General features: G+C 36.7%; 1 protein-coding gene across 1 annotated transcript in view; it reads left to right on the top strand.

The window, feature by feature from the left end:
• iqgap2 (IQ motif containing GTPase activating protein 2) overlaps positions 1–20115 on the top strand; it is a 234051-nt gene that overhangs the window by 54741 nt on the left and 159195 nt on the right. The window contains exon 2 of the mRNA XM_028805697.2: positions 1484–1583. Within this exon, the coding sequence (XP_028661530.2) occupies positions 1484–1583 (100 nt within the window). The remainder of the gene's footprint in view (positions 1–1483; positions 1584–20115) is intronic.

Here is a 20115-nt window from a genome sequence, read left to right on the forward strand (position 1 = left end):
TTCCACTTAAGAATAAACTTGCTTTAAGATGCCCCATATTAGAATAAATATATATGTATTAAATTATGGATGGGATCTTAGTCTGAGTTGTGGCATCAGATTTTTGGACCTAAGAAAAATAAATGTTTTGCCTTGCAAATGTATAGAACAGGTTTGTACGTCCTACTGCTAGAATTTTGATGTTTGATTGCTATTCTGTTTCATTATCACAATTGAATGAAATGGCCTTTATTTTATCTAAAACATTTTAAATTCAGTGTTTATTTCCTGATGCTAACTCTAAATTGACCTAATATGAATGAATAAAAATGTCTGCAAGTGTGCCCTGTTATTGACAGGTGCTCTGTCAAGATTTTGTCCTGCTTTGTGCCTGCTGTTCCTAATACAGACCTCCACTCCCCTCCTTTTAGGTTAATTTGTTTCACTAAATAGATGGGCAAATCAGTAGATTTGTAGCTACTGTCAGATTTCAGGTATTCATTACAGTATGAAACATTGTGAAATCCATTGACTAACAAGGTCTAAGTCCACAATTAATTGCAGGATTGCTTATGTGCCTATGACTGTAACTCCTGCCCCCCCACATCTGTTTAACTTTGCACTTTCTTCCCGACCTTTTCCACTACATTATGTATACTGTCAGGTCTTCATGGCTTCCTGCTGGGTTGTTTTTGCTTGCACCCTGTACATTGGTAAATGTAAAACAAATTTGAGAAGCAATTTGTGTGTAACTTGGTACTTATCTGTTTAATCTGGGAAAAGCTAGAGAAGATGCAGAACAAACTAGTGTAGTACTGTGCTGGTAACTAAAACTCCTAGGTCACCTGTCTTTTAAGCTGTATTTTGTCTCCTCTGGTAGAAATACTAGCCATAGCTCTGGCTTCATTATTTTTATAATGCATCCATCCATCCATTTTCCAACCCGCTGAATCCGAACACAGTCATGGGGGTCTGCTGGAGCCAATCCCAGCCAACACAGGGCACAAGGCAGGAATCAATACACTTGGATTCTATTTCCTTTTTGGCCCGCTGCATATATGAACAAAAACATTTATATAATTGATGTAATGCTGATACTTTTTTTTTTTTTTTTTTTTTTTTTAATTATAACATTTCAAAAGCAAGACTAAGGATGCTGGATGGAATGCAGGATAAAAATGGTAAAGGATGATTCAAAATCACTAAGATGCCTAAATAGCAGCTTTAGTTCTGGTTGCACGGTTTCATTTTAAAGGTTCAGTAACTGATTGTGGTATTTAGGGCTTATAGGTATTTTTCAAAGTCCTGTTTTAGACAGATTATTATTAAAGGCAAAGTGATTTTAATGTTGCTCAACCTCATTTAAAGAAGACCTTTTTTGTTTATATACATTTGGGCGGCATTAAACCTTTACACTTCCCTGCCTGGTTCAGGCGAATAGCTCTTTGCATTCTGATCATTAACAAACATGTAACTTGCTGATATACGTATTTTACCTTAACAGCAATTGTGGATGATGAGCGGCTTTCTGCAGAGGAAATGGATGAAAGGAGAAGACAGAACATTGCTTATGAGTATCTTTGTCATCTAGAGGAAGCCAAAAGGTAAAACAAAAATAAGTTATTTTTTTTTTAATGAGTAAAACAACATCTAGCAAAAGCAGGAGTTTAAAGCATACACAGATGAAAGAAGGAAATATGCTAAAGAGTAAATTAAAAAAAATAGAGTAGGAAATTTAAGACACTGTTTTGGCACTTGTTTTTAATTTATTTCTAGTTTTGATAAATTATATTAGTTTTACTTTAATATTAGGTATACCATAAATTTTAATATTAGTCAAAAGTTCCTGAAGTCACATATTTCAGTCAACGAAGTTTATTTTTTGATAGCAAGTTTATATTATAAGTTGAGATTTTTTTTTTTTTTAGATAGCGTTGGTTGTCAGTATTGAATTGTTTTACAGAGCAGTAAGCACATCTAAGCCCTTTCTTCATTGCATGTTGCACATCTATAATGATCCCAAGCAATGAATTCACTTTAACACATACAGAATTAATCAATCAAAGGTGTATTTTGTTTTGCAGCATCTTTTTAAACTTTTTTTTTTGCCTCTACAAAACTAAGTTAATAGTATTCTTTGAATTGGAAACTTGCCATCTTTCAAAAAGTATCTCAGTGAGTCTTTGAGATAATTTGGCTAACTTTACAAGCTACATTGTTTGTTTGTTAGATGCATTTTGTTCTTAATGTTCATATGTAAAGCCCAGAAGGTAAAACTCTAGTGCTGAATATTTTTTTTTTCACCATTAGGTCATATAAATCTATCCACCTTAAGCCATTTTGTTGAGAAAGAAAAAAAGTATTCTGAATAGCAAATAAAGAATAATACATTTTATTTATATAATGCCTTTCCCATGTTCAAAGTGCTTTTTATTATTTTTATTCAAATTAAGATTTGGAAACAGGCACATCTTAGTTTTTGCTGCTTCAAAAATTTAGTAGAGTGCATCTTTGTTAGGCTGATATAATCTTATTAAAAAATTATAAACTCTAGAACCTTTTTAAGTTTTATTTTTGATTTTTTGATGTCATTGCAAAAATGTGGCACCGCCGATGTATTAGACAATTATAGTCCCCCACTTGTTCTTTTTGGTAAAACTATGAATAATATTCCTTTGGCACTTTCCCTAGATCACACACGTACCTTATTTCCCAAACATGCACACAAGCCATACACTATTCACTCAGACAGCAAGCAGGAATAAAATTTACTGATAGTCTGAGTAGATAACTGATTTTTCTTGACCCTTCTTAACAGTGCTGTCTTTTAAAATATGTCACTCAGAACTCAAGTGCTATCATTTTAAAGTGCCTATTATCCCAGTGAAAACTGACAAAATCAACTATTAAAATACTGGTATCATGACGTCCCTGACTACAAATCAGAAATCTGTTTTGGCATCAAACCCCAAAGGCAGAATTGTCTCCTAATATTATGAACTGGAATACATTTCTAGCAGCAAGAAATGTTAAAAATTAATAAATTCGTTCTCTGTTACTCTTTCTCTCTACAATATTAATAACAACTCTTTCAAAAATCTAAAGTTTTGATTAGACAAAAAAATTTGGTAAAACTTAATCAGTTTTGTTCTGAACAGTACAATGTGGTAGAGACCCTGGACTCTTATCCGGCCAGGACACCACCTTAACACTAGAATTACCAGAGCCAATGAAAAAACTCGTAAATCCGGCCCACCTTAAATCCCTCCACACGTCTCCGTCAGTGTCTTTTATCTTTTAAACTAGCAAGCCCGCAATTCTCAAAAGAATCGCAAATCCAAGAATGGCGATCACTTTCTGTTCCCTCCGATATTTGGAGGGATGAAATATCATGGAGGGTGGGTGCGTCCAGGGAAAGTTCATTTAATTAAATAAACATATTTGTACTAAAGTGGTTTCTTTTTGGAGCTGTGACTCATCTGGTTCTGGTGTTTCAGAAGCGCATTGTAGGCGCCTTCGTTTATTGTTTTTATTCATGCAGTCTCTTTTTTGTTTTTCTATGGCTGTGTCGTCAGCGAGAAGTCGTTTGCTGACGGCGGCGGATTGGCGTGCTGAAGTGACCATGGCGGCGGATCCAGGCATGGAGGGCCACATTACTAAACGAACGTGGTATATGCGGTGGTGTGGGCGGTCGCGTTCGGGCGGCTGTACAACCTGGCGTGCACGCTTTACCCCAGGTTTAGTTTACAGGTCATAGCCATGGTAAAGTTTTCATTTAATTAAATAAATCTATTTGTACTAAAGCGGTTTCTTTGTGTGGGTGCCTTCGTTCATTGTTTTTATCCATACGGGCTCGTTTACAGGTCGTAGCCATACGGGCTCGTGTTTGTATTACTAACCGTTGAGCTCCTTCCATTTGGAGCTGTGCCTCCTTTGCTTCTGCTGTGTCAGAAGCGCATTGTGGACGCGCTCGTTCATTGCGTTTATCTATACGGGCTCGTTTTGTATTTCCGTTAGTTGAGCTCTTTCATTGTGGAGCCGTGACGTCTTTGCTTCTGGTGTGTGTGAAGTGCGTTGTAGGAGCCTCCGTGTATTGTTTTTATCCATGTGGTCTTGTCTTTGTTGTCTGGAGCCGTGACTTCTTTGCGTGTGGTATTTTTGAAGCGCGTTGTAGGAGCCTCTGTTTATTGTTTTTATCTATGCGGTCTCATCTTTGTTGTTCTGTGGCTGTGTCGTTAGATGTCGTTTACTGTTAGGAATCATAATTGAACATGCCACACCGACTGCTGGCACAGTGGATTAGAGCAAGTTTAGTTTACAGGTTGTGTTGTTTGGGCGCCACCTACTGACTCTGGGGCGCCGCGGCGCGTCCGCCGTGCATAAATTAAACTGTCGTTTAGTAATATAGATGTGTCGGTAAGCCCAAGCATCAAGCATGCTGCTATACCATCCTCCCTACCGCCTCAAAACGGTCAAGAAGAGCTACCCAGAATTGTAAGGGGAAATAATTTGATGTGTGTTTTGTGTCTACAACAATCTATGTAAACACATCGTTAAAACAAACATTTTTCATGTTTTAGTAATAAATGACAAAATGTAGACATGAACTGTATAATGTGTGAAGGCTGAAGGCCAAATATCAAATAAACACTTTCACAAAAGGTGCAAGTACAATACACCAGCTTCCATGGTGTAGCGGTAAGATCTGCTGACTTATAATCTGGAGATTGTGAATTTGAAACCGGCTCACCAGCAAATTTACCGGTTTTTGAGTAGTGAGCTGCTCTTATTGTTACTATTATACAATAAAAACATATATTTGATTTGTGTCTGTAACAGCTGGTGCTTGTACTGTGCTGCAGGTGGGAGACGGAAAGAGAAGCGTTTCCCACTCTGAATAAAGCCTGTGTTGTGCTGGGACTTGTGAAATATGTCTGTTGTGTTGGGTGTTTGGTGAGCTGATTGCCTCCTGGTGGCCACAACAGTTACATTCTTTTTTGCTTATTTGACCAACTTGGAACATGTGTCAGTTTTCAGCATTGCAAACATGGTTCCAGGATATGTAAAAGATAACCAATGATTTGCTTATGGCAGCAGACTCTGGACAAACTAGCATATTAATTCTATTAGACCTCAGTGCAGCATTTGACACTGTTAGACATGACATCCTACTGTCCAGAATGGAGAACATGCTGGGTATCTCTGGCACTGCCCTCCAGTGGTTCAAGTCCTATCTGACTGATAGGCAAGAGTTTGTTAGTCTTGGCAACAGCAGATCCAGCTCAGCGCCAGTCACGCAAGGAGTCCCTCAGGGCTCTGTCCTCGGTCCTCTGCTTTTCTGTATTTATATGCTTCCCCTTGGCCATATTATCCGTAGTTATGGATTGGGTTATCATTTTTATGCAGATGATACTCGGCTCTACTTCAATGTTAAAAGTGGAACTTCATCAGAGCTTTCTCAGCTCACAACCTGCCTTAGTGAAATTAAAACCTGGATGGAGCAGAACTCTTTAAAATTAAATTGCATTAAAACTGAACTCCTGCAAATTGGGACTAAAATGCAACTTAATAAAATGAGCTCCTTCCCAGTCCATCTTGGCAGTGATCTCATCAGACCTGCCTCTACTGTAAAAAATCTTGGTGTCATTTTTGATTCCTCCCTCACTTATTCCGCCCACATAAATCACATTAAGAAAATTTCTTACTTTCACCTCCGTAACATATCCCGTGTTCGCTCCTTCCTCTCCTTCTCTAATGCTGAGAAACTTGTCCATGCTTTTTTCACATCCCGCATCGATTATTGTAATTCCCTACTGGCAGGTGCCCCTTCTAATCTTATATCACAGCTCCAGCTTATTCAAAACTCAGCTGCAAGAGTCCTTACTCGAACCAGCAGCAGCGAGCACATCACACCCATCCTGCTCCGTCTTCACTGGCTCCCTGTGTCCTACAGAATCGAATATAAAATCCTACTAATAACCTACAAAGCTTTAAATAACCTCGCACCAAACTACATCAGTGACCTTCTCCATCACTATGTGCCTGCCCGCCCACTAAGGTCCTCTGATTCTGGTAATCTTGTTGTGCCCCTCACTAATCTACACTCCATGGGTGACAGGGCCTTCAGCTGTATAGCGCCCAGACTCTGGAATGACCTACCAAAATTAATCAGGTCAGCTGACTCCATGAATTCTTTTAAAAAACAACTCAAAACTCATCTGTTCAGGAAGGATTTTAGCTCTACTTGACTTTATTACCTTTCTCTCAGTTTACTTCTCTGTCAAGATGCTAATGTAACCTGTATGTGTGTGCTAGACCATCAATTATGTTGTCTGTTTTTTTTTCAGAATTTACTGTCTTAATCTTCTTTATTTATTTATCTGGTTTGTACAATGCTATATACTGTATATTCTGCCGTTCTTTATTTATTCTGTAAGTGCCTTGAGAATGGGAAAGGCGCTATATAAATAAAATGTATTATTATTATTATTATTATTATAACAATGCAAAAAACAATATGCCAAAAGAAAACTGGGTTCAGGCCCAGACCCAAGTGAAACTCCTAAGTTTCAGAAATCCATGAGTGTGCTAACAATTATTTGGTATATTTTTAAAAAACCTTTATCATTCAAGTATTCTGTATTTTAATTTGTCAAGATTAAGTTGCCTCAATGAATTTCATTTCAGTAACTTCATTAATTATCTAATTCAATCAGTCGCTCCTGATTTTTCTACTTAAGTAATTGTTGGTTCATCTCAAATAGCTATGGCTTTCCGGCACCATCCAGCTTGTCATGTTCTGGGAAGTCTTGTGATAAGAATTGCCTTTCAAGTGCCCAATTAATGTAGACTTTGATAACACTGGCTGGTTAGTCGTATACTGTACTTGCAAACTGAGCACTTTTTTTCTCTCCAAGTTTTTGTTTCTATAACTTCACCTTCTAAGGTGTGCCCTCATCATTAACATTTGATTTTTTTTTTTTTTTTTTTTATTACACAGGATCAGGTGTTTTTTATTTTTTTTTATTCCCTCTGTGGACTTTGTTTTCCTGTCAGATCTTTGTTGAAAAAGAAAATTTATAATTAAACCTTTTTAATACTTTTGTCCAACCATTGTTAACAAATAAATGGCATTTAGATTCCCTAACTCGGTTATCGGTATTTGTGAAGATGGCTTGGCAAGTGATGTTTACAGGAAGTTCTTATGATAAAAAATATAGTATGCTCATAAATAACTAAAATTGGACAGCATTCCTGTATTCTTTGCTGAACTTCATGTGCTTATTGTCATTCTATTGCTATAGTGAATTTTTAACTTGAAATGGTACCATTGTTGCAAGAGTTTCAATCCATAGTGCAAAAAAGCTTACTTTTGTCGTGTGTTTTAAATTTGATAATGTATCATCTTTCAGAGTAATATTTTTCTAGTTTTAAACCTCCTGTTTATCATGTTCCTGTCATGCTGATATCAACAAGTACACTTGGACTATCAGTTTCTTCTGCCTCCCTGATTCTTTTTTTTTTTAAAAGCACTATCTTGCATGCCTTCGTCACCTGCTTCAAAAACATCCTTGCCTTTGAATACAGGAGTGAGTGTACTTCTTCAGGAATCCTTCCTTCACACACAATTTGGTTAACTAACCAGTGCAACACTTCACTTCCAATACCTTCTGCTTTGTTCAACATTTCCTAAACCAGTCACGATGGGCCCACATACTTACCTATCTTTGTTTTTTTAGTGGTTTTGTGATCTCCTCTTTCAAAAAGTTACAGCTTGGTCCTTCAATTTTCCCCACAATGAATATCATTCTCATTTGTTCTTATTCACCCCAATGCACTACTACTTCTAGGTATTCTTAATTGTATTACTATCAGTCACAATGGTTCCTTAAGCACTTTTAAAGCCATCTGCTTTGTGATACCAAACATGTTCTGCTTTATTTCCTTATTCTGTGGCTAACTTGCAGACTGATGTCTCATCGTCTAGTATGCACTTTAAGCTGCTTTTCTAGCACTTTGCTTTGCTTCCTTATAGAATACCCTGTCTGACTAAAACAAATACAACCAAATGATGTTGTGAATACACAACCTTCTCCAGGGACCATCTTCACATTTTTGTTCACCATGTCCCAGTCAACATTCCTTGCCAAAAAATGGTCTGTTGTGCTCCTTACTGTATACCATAAGATTCATATGCGACATTATCAAGCATAGTGATTCTCACAGTCACGAACATTTTAATTTCATCACCAAACTCCAGAATCATCTTGTCCTCCACATTCCTGGTACCAAAGCCAAAGTTCCCATGGACTTCCTCATATCCATTAGCACTTACCCAAACTTGCCCATTCAAGTCCGCAACAATTGTATGTAAATCACAAAAGCATATTTCCTCTAGAGCATTTGAATTCAAAGTAGAAATTATACCAAAAGATAAAGTAGATGATAAAGAATGAAAGGCTAACTTGCTACCAAGGAGAAACAAGTTTCTTTCTTGAAAAGGTAAAAATGTAATTCTGGAAAACTTTTTTTTTAATGGTTAAGTGTTGAATGCATCAGAAAAAAAACAGGATAATCCAAAAGTTACAGTATATGGACTAGGTTTTCACTTTAAGCATGTTTTGAATACACACACAAAAAAAGTTAGTTTTCCTTGTCTGTTTTGGATTTCACTTATTTTAAATGTGATTAAAACTTGTAGTTTTTTAAACTATTAAACTTTAAAAGTTATTTTATTAAAAAAATAAATTGGTACATTCTGAATTGTGCCTTATTTTCTCGTAATGCATTTCACATCTTAAAGTGAATGCAAAAGCTACAATTTAATCATTTTAAATGTCTGCAACTAAAATATGCTTCAAGTTAAAACCAAGAAATGATCATTTACTGGCACTTTAAGTATTTAGTTACTAGTATGAACAGATGCATATTACTAAAGAATGTCTTTATTATTTGTTCACTGTCCTCCCTGTGCTACATTGTTTATTAATATTCACGTGTCTCTTTTAATCTAGTGTGCTAGGGAGATGTATAATACATCTTACCTTCACAACCCCTTTAAAGTGCTTTAAATAATAGACTTTGATCCATCAGCTAAAAGCAAACATCAGTGTAAATGTTTTCTTAGTTCTTGCACAAACTGCTAGTTTTTTTTTTTTTTTTTTTTAATATATAAACACATTACAAGGACAGTCACATGGTTACTAAAAATGGAATGGCATTTGATTTTTTTAATGCGCATACATTTCAGAATCTACTGTGTTTTGTTACAAAATATCACAGAATGCATTTGCAGAATTGTTTATCTGCATCCATCTTATTTGTTGTTCTTGGTCTCTAAGTATGTGACTCTTTGGTGGCCCACTGGTGCCATACACATTGTTCATTGGAGACAGTATGCACATCTTATTAGATAAAAAATCCAGCCTCGGCCTGGCAGTAATCTGACCTTTTCCAAAGTCCAAACGCTTTTGAAACACTGCTTTAATCTGCAATCTAATCATACTCTCTTGTGGAAGAGAGTACATCATCCCACAAACAAAGTTCAGTTAAAGGTTTGTTCTTCGTTTTGACAAAGGTCAAAGACTTCACCTTAAGACACCACTTGACCATCTCTTTAGATATTGTGCTAAATGTTTAGTCATGCCACATTTGGTATTCATCTTGTTACACCTTCATTGTGTTGATATTTCTGTTTTTACAATTATTCTTTAAATATTGCATGCACATGAGTTAAAGCTTTAGAAAATGTCAGATTACTCAGAGAAATGTGGTGCATATTTTAGAAAACCTATTTGCTCTTTAAATTAATATCCACACCCTTTGTTGCCATTATTGCCAGGATAATCTCTTATATATATTTCTCTTGTGGTTCGTCCTGCTTCCACTTAAAAACCGGTCCTGCCCACATGCAGCCGACACGGCATTTCTCAATTCCTATTCCGCCTCTTCCATGTCGTGCACTATACTATGGGCAAATTTATCACCAAATCTCTCCACTATACGCTAACACTTCTACCTCTCCAGGATATGGACAGTTGTATGTTTTTGACACAGCGCAAGCTACTGAAGTAACAACAACAACATTTATTTATATAGCACATTTTCATACAAAAAGTATCTCAAAGTGCTTTACATAATGAAGAGAAGAAAAATAAAAGACAAAATAAGAAATTAAAATAAGACAACATTAATTAACATAGAAAGGAGTAAGGTCGATGGCCAGGGTGGACAGAAAAAATATAAAAAAAAAACTCCAGAAGGCTGGAGAAAAAAAAAATAAAATCTGTAGGGGTTCCAGGCCACGAGACCGCCCAGTCCCCTTTGGGCATTCTACCTAACATAAATGAAATAGTCCTCTTTGTAGTTCGGGTTTTTCACGGAGTCACTTGATGCTGATGGTCATAGTATACTTGCAACATAAAGCAAACTTTGCATGCAGCGAAAATGTACATCTCCAGCTAGATTCCATGCTCAGAACCATCAGCCCCTTCGCTAAATCATACCAACACATGCATGAAATCTCTCCGTCCAATCCAACAGCATCTGTACGAATGGTTTTCAAGGAAAACTCTAGGCAGGATTTACGACGATACAATGTCCTGACATTGCAGTGGTTTTCGTCGGAGAAGATGGCGAAATGCCTGCCGAAAGGGACATTTGCATCTGTCCCATACGCAACTCCTGTAAACAGATTTCCATGCTCAATATGAATTGCGATCCTATGGTTTACCCACTTTTATTCCCTTATGGAGACATTGGCTGGCACAAAGATTTACAACATGTTCCCGATAAAAGAACCACCAAGCGAATAAGGCTTACTCAATGCCAATTTTACGCGTACAGATTAGCAAAGAGGAATACATTTAGTATTTTGCACTGCATCGGCAAACTATTCCAACAGTACGTCGTAGATGCGTATGTTAAAACAGAGGGTGCGCATCTCAACTAGCTCAGATTACATCAACAAGATCTGCGCGTGGAACAATACAATGTTTGACAGGGCTCGCAAAATCGCTAGCCCGACGTCCCGGGGCTATTGTGTCTTCCAGTCAGGCTACCAAAATCTATCTCGGCCCTGCCCGTCGGGCTATCATAGGAAGGAAAAATATATATCAGTGCTTTTGCATTCTTTAGCAAATGTAGCTGGGTAATTATGTCATTTTCGGGCATCGATGAGCCACTGTCAATATGTGAAATATTGAAATCGCGTTTGAATTCGCGCTTGTTTTTTACTGTCACTTTCACTTTGCGATCGTGCGAACTGTGTATAGAGAGCGGCAGTACTGATTGGTCAGTGACGGATTAATTGCGCACCAATTCCTCTGACATCGTCTTATCACTCATTAGCTTACTATTCAAACATGACAAGTGAAATCTCCCGCAGCAAGCTTAAACATGTGATAGAGGTTGATTGCGCAGAGAATTTAAAAAAATCGCTGACCGTTATGTGCGTGCATGTGTAAAAATAGATGGATTTACGCAGGTATTTTAGTTCTGCTGAGCCAAATAAGACAGGTCAGGGTGAAAAAGGGACAGCCAAAGAAAAGCCTACCACAAACCGGAAAAGTTATGACAAATCAGACTATGAGGCAAAAAGAGAGCGCAGCTTTTTGGTTTCATGGACAAAAGAATTTCTGTGGCTGGAATATGACGAGCTAAATAACAATGTTCTGCCAGGTGTGTCGTGAGTTTCCCTCGATTTCTGACTCGACAAGCGCCTTTGTTACTGGGACCAGTAATTTTAGGAAAGACCCCATCAGAACCCATGAGAAATCTCTGCATCACAAGAAATGCATTGGTGCTCAGTCTGCAGCATCTTTCCCAGAACAAACACCAATTGCAAAAAAATACTAAAAATAAACCAAGCACAGCAAGAAGTCCTGAAAAAGCTGTTTAGAGCAGCATACTATGTTGCAAAGAGTAAACTACCATTGGCAAAATTTAGCAGTCTTTGCAAACTTCAAAAAGCAAATGGCCTAGATCTTGGTTCCACTTACCTCAATGACCATGCTTGCAGAGAGTTTATTGGGGCAATAGCACAAACTTCAAGAGACCAGATCGAAAAGGAAATTCAAGAAAGCAGGTTCTTATCCATTCTTGCAGATGGCAGTACAGACACTGGTATAATAGAACAGGAGTTGGTTCATGTCAGGTATGTGAGAGATAATGGTGACATATCCACATACATGATCAAATGTCAGCCAGTCAAGAGTCCAAATGCTGCAGGTATTTTAGAGGCTATTGATGAAGCAGTGAACACCATGGGTATCAGAAAAGACACATGGAAAAAGAAAGTTGTGTGTGCAAATTTTGATGGTGCTGCAGTGATGATGGGTGAGAAAACAGGAGTAGCTGGGAGTCTGAAACAGAGGATACCCCACATCATAACAATCCACTGTGTGGCACACAGATTAGAGCTAGCCGTGCTGGATAGCGTGAAAGGCTGTGAGTACCTGGTGAAATTTGAAGATACACTGAAAACCATCTTTAAGATGTACTATTATTCCCCAAAGAAGAGAAGAGAACTGACAGAAATAAGTGAACTGCTAAATGAGAAACTGGCACATTTCAGTGGCCTGAAGAGCACACGGTGGCTTCCAAGCCGGCTGAGATGTCTGAAGGCTGTGGAAAAAAATTACACTCCCACTGTTGTTCATATGGAGAACATGGCAGGAGGAAGTGATGTCAAGTCCGAGGATGCAACCAAGGCTAAGGGGGTGGTGCGGGAGATGAAGACTGAGAAATTTGTTCGCTTCCTGCATTTCATGTTGGACTACAGTACCATCTTATCCAAGTGCTGTACTGATTTTCAGCATGATAACCTAAACATCACACGAACAAATCAGTTAGTTGAGAGCACCACATCATGCTTACTCAGCCTAAAAACAAAACCAGGAGAATACCAGAAAACCTTGGACACGAAGGATGGTAGCATTTGCTACTATGGAACTCGGCTCACAAAAAGTCAGCGATCTGCTAGAAGAGGTGAGGGCGCAGACAAAGACACCTTTGGTGCAGAGATTCAGAAGATTATTGAGAACACAGTCAGGTACATGGACAACAGATTTAAAAATCTGCGTGAAAAGCCTCTCTCTTGTTTCAAGGTTTTTGACCCTTCCACTCTTCCCTACCCCAGAGAAGAGCTGGCAAATTATGGGGATGAAGAGGTAGATTATCTTGTCACACATTTTGCCAGTTTGCTAGATGAGGAAGAGAAAGAGAAAATTTCACAAGAATGGATGGATCTAAAAATGTGGCTTGCAGAACACCGGGGTAGCAAGGTAGATGATTGCTTGTACAGAGATCTCCTCTCTGGGAATCCAGAACACCTCTCTCATATCTTGTTGCTGGTGAAATTAATGCTGACACTTAGTCCATCAACAGCCATCTGTGAGAGAGGATTTTCTTGCATGAACCGAGTGAAGACCACACATCGTACCTCTCTACACCCTGAAACACTGAATGACTGCATGCAACTCTCCATTAATGGGGAAACAGTTGAATCTTTTTGCCCTGACAAGTCAATTCGTTTCTGGATGTTTTCTGGAAAAGGTTCAAGACACCTGGATCATAAAACCCCGACAAGAAAAACAGATTGCACGAGTTGTTCCTCCCCCTGGGATAAAACTAAACCCCAATTCACCTATAGTGGTCTCTTCTCTAAGCCTTCACTCTATAACCCTTTCCCAAAATTTCATTATGTGTGACCTCTATGGTTTCCACAGACTATGATTTTTTTGTAAACGTTTAGTCTGACGACTTTAACAATTTATCAGTTAATCTACAGTATGGACTGATTTTGTCTAAGCAATTCAAGTAGACATATACAGTAAATGTATGCTGTATTTACATAATTAATAATTTTATATATAGAAATTGAAAACATCACAACATGGAAAAAATCACAACTAAAATAACTCTTAACAAGAACACGACAAAACTGTTAACAATAAAATATTAAAGTCTAAAAGCCTGCACATAGCATTTACCTTCTACCAAAATTATAGTAACAAGCTTTTTTAATGTTTAATGCTATCAGGGAGTATATCGTGTTTCCCCCATAAACATGATTTGGTATTTCAAGGTTGGGGGGGTGAGGGGGCATATGAAACTAAAACCAGTGAAAGCCTGGTCCAAATGTCTGACTTTTTTTTTTTTTTTTAGTTTGTTTTTGTTTTTCAATATGCTTTAACTATCTGGTACTCCGAAATAATATCATAAAAAGTCATTATGATTGGATCTCTTAATATGTTTACAAGACGTTTTATAGTCTTAATGATCTTTGTTAATTTTTAAGCAGTAATATATTTTACTGGAGTTTTATAGAAACTCCTCCGTCTGCACTTTTCAGTGCTGATTGCCAGTTCTTGCCTGTACCAGAATGAAAAGTCTTGCTGGATCCCAGTCACGATGAACACCTCTACAACACATCTTTTTTTTTTTTTTAGCACCCTCCTTTTGCTTTTTGAGATTTGGATGACTATCATAATTTACAATATAAATTAATAACTTCCAACCAGTTAACATAGTGGCATCCGGTGTAAAATTTTGCCAAATCAATATGCGGACAAGATGATCCGCTGTGGCAACCCCTAACGGGAGCAGCCGGAAGAAGAACCACTTAACATAGTGATGTCTTCTGTGGTTGGAAGTACATCATTTAGTAAAATATCAGGAGTCAGAAGTCTTTTTAAAAAAAAAAACCCTCCAGAAACATTCACTGTGATTCCAGCTACATGGATGAAAACAACATGCTAATGAGTGAGACCAGATGTAAATGATCGGACATGTTCAGCCTAACAGGCCAAAAATACTCCTATAGCAGCATTTTGCAACAATGGTGTGCAGATGTGCATTTCTCAATACACAACACTTATGCTGCTGTAGCCTGTCTGCTTCAAAGCCCAAAAACCATGGCAAATTCTTCCATGGTCAGTTAAGTGGAGGAGAAAGAGGCTACAGTGGGTCGTGATTACCAAATTTGGGTGGTTGTAAATTAGAAAAATGTTGCCTCATCTGCTGAATGAATCTGTTTCTGCTGCAAAATAAAATGGGTGGAATTTTGTGTAAACAGCATGAAAGTAGGGATCCATCATCCCATTTGTCATGCTGATGTTGGGAATGTACCCCTGGCACTTGTTCAGCCTCTTAATGCCAGTTCATCATCATTTGAGTCATATACAGTAGCTGACCATGTGCTGACCTTTTTAGCCATGGCCTAGCCTTTGTTAAATCTCTACTTCCATCAAGGTAGCAGAAATGTGATTTGACATGAAGTCAGCAGGATACATCATCTCAGTCTTATCTGTAGTTTTGTACAGTTTTTACATTTTGGTGCAGAAAAATGGTCACTTCTAAAATTACAAATTTTTTTTGAATGAAAAATCATAAAACATTTGTTGTCAAACATGTTAGACACAAGTCTGCCATCTTTTGTTTTTGAAACATAATGAATTTTTATTTTCAATGTTTTTTCTTTTTGTTTTTTATCATTTTTATGATAATGTCATCCTCCTGCCATTTTGTGTATTTATTTTCTAAGTATAGAAATTCTTTTTCATCTATTTGGACATATTCTATTCATCCATCCATATTTTTCAGAGCTGCCATCCTGAGTAGGGTCATGGTGAAGCTGGCACCTACCACAAGGATATCTAAGTCTAACACAACAATTTTATCTCTTTATGATGTTACTGTGTTGGATTAGTGGATATGGATTAGTACATGCAAGAAAAAAATTCACTGTACTTTGTACAAATGGCAATCATAATCCTATAAATCTGTACTGTTGGATGGATATTAAATCTCTAAACTTTTGTTTTCCATCCTCAGTAACCAGATTTCACCACAAAAATCGATGTGCTTCAAGGAAGTAGACATTTATACTGTAGACATTTACCGTTGCTTGTGGTAACACCTTATGTGACATTCTGATAGAATAATTATTATAATGAACTCTGAAAACATTAGCAAATATAGTGGCACGTGATTATTATTATTATTTTTTTTTTTGCATCCAGATATAGCAGATGTAATATTGCCCTACTTTCTGCAAGTTTCATCATATTAAGTAAGTTAGCCTTTGACTACAGCGAAAGGTCACATTTGATGTCAGTCCAGTCCTAAAGGAAAAAAAAGTAACATTTTTTCTAAATGTTTATAGCAGTATACTGTTTTTACAAAATCCAGTTAACATTGCCACCTCAAAATGAAGATAACCAAGAATATAAGCATTATTTTTACATTAATTGGGCCTCATTCTAGTCTTGCGTCATAAAAAATGTAAGGCCCTTTACATGCAGCAAAGTTTATAAAGAATTTTAGCAAGAGTACATCATTATCCAACGTTGTTTTGATTTTTCTCCACCATAGTTGGAGCTGGTCCTAAATATTTAAGTTAAAAGTAGCTGTGTAGGATTGTGCCAGATGCTTTCTGAGAACTCATACAGAACATATATTGTGACTACATACAGTTGTTTTTATATTTGTGCATGTCATTTTGTTGTCCCCCTTAAATTATATACAGACTTTTTATTGGTGAGTTCAGGCTCTGAAATTCCTTCTTAAACTGCCACAAATAGTATCTGTAATCAGGTTTAAAGTGCAAAATATTTAATAAAATTATGATATTGCCACAATTCTGGCCATTCTGGACAGTGGCATAGAGCTGTTTTTAATTTTTGCAAGGATTAGGAAGTTAAACTTGTATAATTTATTTTAGAAAGTGCATACTTTTGTGTTACAGCAAAGGCTGTGAGTGTGCTAGACTATTTTTTTTCTTTATTGAAATTTCACTTGACAAGTGCACTGAGGTATGAATAATTACTTTGAAGTCATAAAATGTTAAGCTGTTATAATCCTCTTACTGTTTAATAAAATTATTTTAGTTGATTTTTGATATTCACAGTTCATTTTTATTAACTTTTTATATATAAATAAGCATGTCTTGAGTATTAGGAAATGTTTTAAGGATAAAATGTTTTTTTTCTGGAATAATACCTCTGTAGTTGTTTCAGAGGTCTTTAACCTGGGAGTTGTGCAAATGTAGTTGCAGTAATAAAACCTGCCCTAAAGATATGCGTGACAAATTCATTTGTGCACTGCAGAAATAATACTGACACCTTTATCCAGACAAGTGTATCAGTTTCTCTGACATTCCTTGAAACTTAGAACCTAAAAGAGAAAAGCATATTTACGTATTACATATAGTACACATTTATGGCTATCCCATGACCTTATAGTGTGGTGGTGTAGCAGTTGCTGCTGCAGCTCCCAGGCTTCACAAGATCTTGTGCTAATCCTGGCCGAGTACGTGTCTGTGTGCAGTTTCCATTCGCTTTGTGACTCTGTAGTAGTTATTTCTGGGCCCCATTCTAAAGATGTACAGGTTAGGTTAACTGGTGATTGTATTATTGTGTGTGGAAGTGTAATAGTAGACCACAGCCCTAACAACTGGACAAAGAAGGGATAAATAAATATTTCTTCTGGTTCTCAGAGTTTGTGCTCACGCTGATTGCTGTATATTTTAAGTAGGCCAGATTACTTAAGATAGTCATTCTTGATTATCACAAATAATTACTGGTTTTAACAATTAAAATTTGAGTTACCTTTCAGGACTCAAAAGCACAATATTTTTTAATTACTCTTGAGTTAAGGGTGATTCAGATTATGACTTGAATTGTTTCAAGGATAATTTTGTCTATTCTGTTATACTGCCAATTGTAATAGATGTGTTTTGAAGATTGAAGCAGTTCCAGCTTTCACTTTCTTTTTTTCAGATTTTGAAATTTGTGCATTTTGCAGTTTTTTTTTTTTTTTTTTTTTTTGAAGCTTGTAAGAAAAGCACAACAGCTAATTATAATCCATGAAGAATAGTGTAGACTAGATTTAAGTAAACCAATTCAACATTTTTGAATATTGCATTTTCATACTGAAAACCAAGTGAAAATTATTTGTAAAAGAAATAATGAATAATGATTTACTTGTTTAATTTTCTGATCTAGCAAGAGCCATTCTGTAACATAGCCAAGCATGACAATCTTTTTTTTTTTTTTTTTTTCCCCCCTCAGCAAATGTCTATAAGCCTTCTAGAGTAGTTTTCAGACATGTAAAAAGCTGCTCATTGTAGTATGTCCTTGTGTCTCGTGGGTTGTGCTTGGTATACCTCTTGTAGGAGATGTTTGCCATATATATAAGCTACCTAAACAATGTGCAGTGGCAGTCTCGCACAGAACAGATGGGGTTTGAGACAGGCTGATGTCATAAAGGTGTGTTCTGCTCACAGTATTTAGAAGAGGTATTTGCATGACCAAGAATAGACATTCTCCTGTATTAGCTTATGCTGTAAGAAAACTGCTTCTAAGCCAGAGTTGTGGGTTTGTGGCTGACTACTGGCAGTTCACCATTGTGCAAATCTTCTAAATGAGATGCTTCCTGATTTGAGACCCCAGTAATACAGTGGCTTTATTCCCTCCCATGTTGTCAGTTGTCCCTAACCTAATTGCTGCTGCTTCTGCTTGTTGTCTCTTCATTATTCCAATACCCAAAGCTCATGATCGTGCCGCAATTGAATCAGTATATTGTAAATACATTATGTGGGTAATTGTAGATATTTTGCAGTGAAGCAGAGTCTGTGTGGTATTCGTGGGGTATCTGTTTTATCTTATTCTAGTAATTAAAAAAAAAAAATGTTAGAGTGTTTAAACTGGTGCTGTTATCTGGAACGCATGAGGTACCATTGTGGTCAATTTTTTCATTTAAATGAACGGTTTAAATGTGTTTTTATTTAAAACCAGTGTGTTTTTATTTAAACAGTGCAAATGACTACCAAAATGAGCCCATACAATATGGAAAAGTATAAGGTACTGTTTTCCAATTAAACAAATGTATTATTATTTATATAAACAGTGCAAATTCATATCGAAAAAACTGTTTCACAGCAATCTGCCAACACCTATAAGAAATAAAAGGTTGCAACCTGTAATCAGACTTTAACAAAAAAAAAAACAAACAAAAAAAAAAAGCCCTTATGGCATTTCTTTGCCTTGAAGAACAGTATATTTAGTTTGTTTTATTTTATACTTGATCTCTAGTGTAGCAGTGTTCACTGCTTTACTGAATGGAGGAACTAGTGATAGTGCAAATACACATATATATTTTTTTTTTTTTTTTTACAATTTACTGGAATTTTTATTTCTCTTCCACCAAAGAAATAGGTCCTCTGTTGTGTCCGTTACCGCTTTCTTTATATATTGAATAAATTTTGTTTCTTATATGTTAATATCAGTGCATTTGAAGGAAGAATAATTTGATTCAATTTGAAAGCATTAGGAATTGAGGCCTTATAAAAGTTGTGTTTTAAAGATCCCCTAATGTAGTCAGTAGTTTCAATGTACATCTTTTAATACTATAGCAAGGCAAGTTTAGAGGGTCATATTATAATTATTGGTAAATAAGTATTAACTGGACTAACCTTAAATATAGTGGAGCACAGGAACAATAGTTCAGTTTAAATCTTTCAATTCAAATGTTTTAAAACAATATTCAAATGTGAATATTGCAATGTTTTGTTTTCATCAAATGATACAGTTAAACAGTTGTGCACACACACCTTAGTTTAGTCAGCTGGTTACATGTATACAGTCAAAACATATTGTAATGATCTGACCAATAATCTCCAGGATTTTTGCCTTAAGGGGCATGGCAGTACAGCTGATCAGAGCACTGAGTAGAGTGAGTGGGCAAGGAAGAGCTGCATTAGCCACTCTTGATGCAAAGCAGCAACCGTGATGCTGAAGGGTGGGAATTTTGAATGAAAGCAGGGTGCCACAGAGAAGTGATGCATTTTTCAGTTTGGATGGTGTTAGAGCCACAAGCAGGGGTGTGTGTGGAATGGTGAATTTGTCTTTGATGCTGGATCTGAATGGAGCCTGTGGGTTGGAGACCTGTAATACTCCTGAAGACTATCATCACTTTGAAACAGTGGGCTGAAAAACTTTTTTTTCTTTTCTTTCTCCTATTTCTGTAACAATGGGAGAGTTGTAAATAGTTACTGATTGCATTGTTGTGATTTTGAATGTTTTTGTTGTTGGAAGTAAACCTGTTTGATTCCTGCATAGTGAACTGTTCTCATTA

The sequence above is a fragment of the Erpetoichthys calabaricus genome, chromosome 7 (assembly GCF_900747795.2).
Source record: "Erpetoichthys calabaricus chromosome 7, fErpCal1.3, whole genome shotgun sequence".
Lineage (NCBI taxonomy): Eukaryota > Metazoa > Chordata > Cladistia > Polypteriformes > Polypteridae > Erpetoichthys > Erpetoichthys calabaricus.